The sequence below is a fragment of the Aplysia californica genome, unplaced genomic scaffold (assembly GCF_000002075.1).
Source record: "Aplysia californica isolate F4 #8 unplaced genomic scaffold, AplCal3.0 scaffold00058, whole genome shotgun sequence".
NCBI lineage: Eukaryota > Metazoa > Mollusca > Gastropoda > Aplysiida > Aplysiidae > Aplysia > Aplysia californica.
The window spans coordinates 1,779,069-1,782,598 of NW_004797328.1; the positions used below are offsets into that span (position 1 = coordinate 1,779,069).

General features: G+C 44.6%; 1 protein-coding gene across 1 annotated transcript in view; it reads right to left on the bottom strand.

Annotated features, from left to right (window-relative positions):
* The window catches only part of LOC101853371 (dynein heavy chain 8, axonemal), a gene marked incomplete at its 3' end in the record, with an annotated part of 107,937 nt that overhangs the window by 70,187 nt on the left and 34,220 nt on the right, over nucleotides 1-3,530 (bottom strand). The window contains 1 exon segment of the mRNA XM_035968421.1: nucleotides 2,903-3,075. Coding sequence (XP_035824314.1) covers nucleotides 2,903-3,075 — 173 coding nt within the window.

Here is a 3,530-nt window from a genome sequence, read left to right on the forward strand (position 1 = left end):
GTGAGAGAAAGAGAGAGATGAATAAATATAAACAAAGGGAATGTTTTGGAGAAAAATGAGTAGGATAATAGTGTGAGTGCTCAGGCGTATTCTGCGTGCAGACGTGAGTACATTTTTAAGTCTTGCGACCTAAAATGAATAAGTCCGATTCAATGACGCTCGTAAACGCTGGAAATTTACTCTCTTCTGCATGCAGAACACGCCTGAGCACGCACTCAGTCTTGATAGCGTGCAAGACGCAAGATCAACATACATTCAGTGACAATAACAATAACATGAAAAGAAAGAAAAAAGAAAGTACGTGACCGCTTGGAAAAGGTAGATGAAAAGCAAAGCAAACTTTTGTAGAGTCTTGACAGAACGTTGGGTCGTGAACTAAGCACAGACGAACTGAAGTTTATTTACAAGCGCATTACACATAATAATAATAATACGCCTGTCCACATTAATAATAAAACAACATTAGTATAACTGGCCTACTTTTGCCCGCAGGTGTCGTGTAACTATGTTATATAAAATACTAGGCCTATAAATTTCCATCACGCGGAAAATGTGATTGTTCATAGCACTTTCCGCTTCTCGCTCACATTTTGCATACGCATAATATGGCCTACGTCATAGCTCGCCAATGACACTTTAGTGGCAAAACTTCATACAAAAATATTTTTGTAATGAACACTTTTTTTTACACTGAAGGTTCCCTAAACATAAGCATGCTATTGAGATTGGGGCAAAAAAAATGACAGACTTGCTTTTGAAAGAAAGCGATATTGCCGGAGCTGTAAAATTTTTGTAATTTGTAGAAACAATCGACTGTGATTTTTAAAAGTATTTATTAAGGATTTTCCTAGAATATATCATGACTGTGCCAAGCTATCTTCCTTTCATACAACCAGCTTTACGCCAAATCCTCAGAATCTTCTGGCCCGACAAGATATCCAACGCAGATCGGTTACGTAAATGTAGGCAAGAGAACAAGACAACCATAATAAAAAAGGAGAAGGTGGAGATGGATTGGACCTGTTCTGAGAAGAGAACCAGACTCTATTGTGAAGACTGCCCTCCACTGAACACCCGAAGGACGACGCAAAAGGGGCAGACCCAAAGTGACCTGGAGACGCACAGTAGAATCTGAAATGAAGTCCTGGAATCATTCGTGGGGAACGCTGACCAAGATGGAACAAAACAGACAGAGCTGGAGATCCGTTGTTACAGCCCTAAACGCCAGATGGCGTAATGGGTAGTAAGTACGTAAGTAGTTCCTAGAATATAGTGTGCAGGAGTTAGAAAAAAAATGTTCACTTGTTATGACAAATTGATATTAGCCATTGTCCCCAAGTTCGATAGTTAAGAAGATATTTCACAATAAGTTGCGCCATTGCATTTTTTACCACATTATAGGCGTAAGCTGGTATACTATAAATTTAGTTTGTACTCTTAACTCTTATTCCACGCAAGGCGTTGCATAATTAATGATTTCTTCTCAGTCTAACAGCATAAACCCAATTTTTGGTTCACCCACCACCACTGGATGCCCCACAATTGTATTCTAACATTTTAAACATTCCTTGTAATAACTCCTAACGTCAGGAGCTTCGTTCAACTGGCCGTTTTCCTCCAGTATTTTTGCAAAGTCCAGATGTGTGCACACCTGCGTACGGTCCTTTAACACCAAGCCTCAGCGCAAGTTGGGCGAACACTATGGAGGCGTACGGTCCCCTGGCGCCAAACACTATGGAGACGTACGGTCCCCTAGCGCCAAACACTATGGAGACGTACGGTCCCCTAGCGCCAAACACTATGGAGGCGTACGGTCCCCTAGTGCCAAACACTATGGAGATGCACGGTCCCCTAGCGCCAAACACTATGGAGACGTACGGTCCCCTAGCGCCAAACACTATGGAGGCGTACGGTCCCCTAGTGCCAAACACTATGGAGATGCACGGTCCCCTAGCGCCAAACACTATGGAGACGTACGGTCCCCTAGCGCCAAACACTATAGAGACGTACGGTCCCCTAGCGCCAAACACTATGGAGGCGTACGGTCCCCAAGCGCCAAACACTATGGAGGCGTACGGTCCCCTAGCGCCAAACACTATGGAGGCGTACGGTCCCCTAGCGCCAAACACTATGGAGGCGTACGGTCCCCTAGCGCCAAACACTATGGGGGCGTACGGTCCCCTAGCGCCAAACACTATGGGGGCGTACGGTCCCCTAGCGCCAAACACTATGGAGGCGTACAGTCCCCTTGCGCCAAGCACTATTGGGGCGTACGGTCCCCTAACAATAGCCTTCCAGTTTAAGTAAGATTTCACAGCCCTTACAACACAATTTTTTTAAAAATTAGTAAGAATTTTACAGGCACTTGCAACAAAATGGTCTTACAAGTGCCGAAGATTAGAGGAGTTACAAGAGAGTAACAAACACAAAATAGAAGGAAGGGAGATAATGACGATAGACGTTTGATAGGAAAGAAGGAGCAAATCATACCAGAGCACCCGTCAACCACCCACTTACAAGTTCACAAAAGGCCATGAAAATGCCTTAGATTAAAAGTGTTACAAGAGAGTAACATACAAAGAAAAGTGGGAGAGGTAAGGATGATACCTGTTTTTTTGGTGGGGATACAGGAACAAACCACACCAGAGAACCCGTCAACCACCCACTCCCCCCCCCTTCCCCCTGGCCCAAAGCAAAGGAATCGTGAAACCTTGATGAATGTGGTTCCCTCCTTCCTCCCCCCCCCCCAACCATCCAGTCCTCACTTTGATGACTGTGGACCCCTCCCTCCCCAGTCCTTACCTGAATTACTGTGGACTCTTCCCCTCCTCCCTCCCCACCCTCCAGTTCTCCCCTTTATGACATTGGTCCCATTCCACCCACTCCCCTCACCAGTTCTCACCTTCATAACTGTGGCCCTGTCTTCTGTCCAGATAAAGGAGAACTCGGAGAAGCTGTTGAGCGCCTTCTTGAACTGGTCACCCAGTGGGCCGGCCATGTTGCCCATGTTGCTGTACTTCATCACGTCCTTGTTCTCGGACACCATTTTGTAACAGTTTTTCTTCAACACCAGCGCTACACCACAAATACAGTTTAGTTTTAGTCAAATGTTTATGACCCTTGCAAACACAAATAGGTCATATAAGTGCCCAACCTTGATTTAGTTATAACAATCGTTTTATGGCACTTGCAGCATAATAGTCTTAGAGTGCAGACGATTAAAGGTGCTACAAAACTAACAAATACACAAAAGAAGGAAGAGCGATCAGAACGACTGATGTTTGATAAGAAGAAGTAGCTAACCACAACAGAGCAGCCGCCAACCATCAACGCTCAAGATTAAAGGTGTTACTAAAGAGTAACACACAAAGAAAAGAAGGAGGGGAGATATGAACAGTCGAGGTTTGCTTTTTTAAAAAAGAAGGATCAAACCCCACCAGAGCATCCATCAACTAAAGACGAAAGGTCTAAGTTGGAGGAAAGAAAAGCCCGTCCACAGGAAAACAAAGGATTTATTTTGGACCGGAACA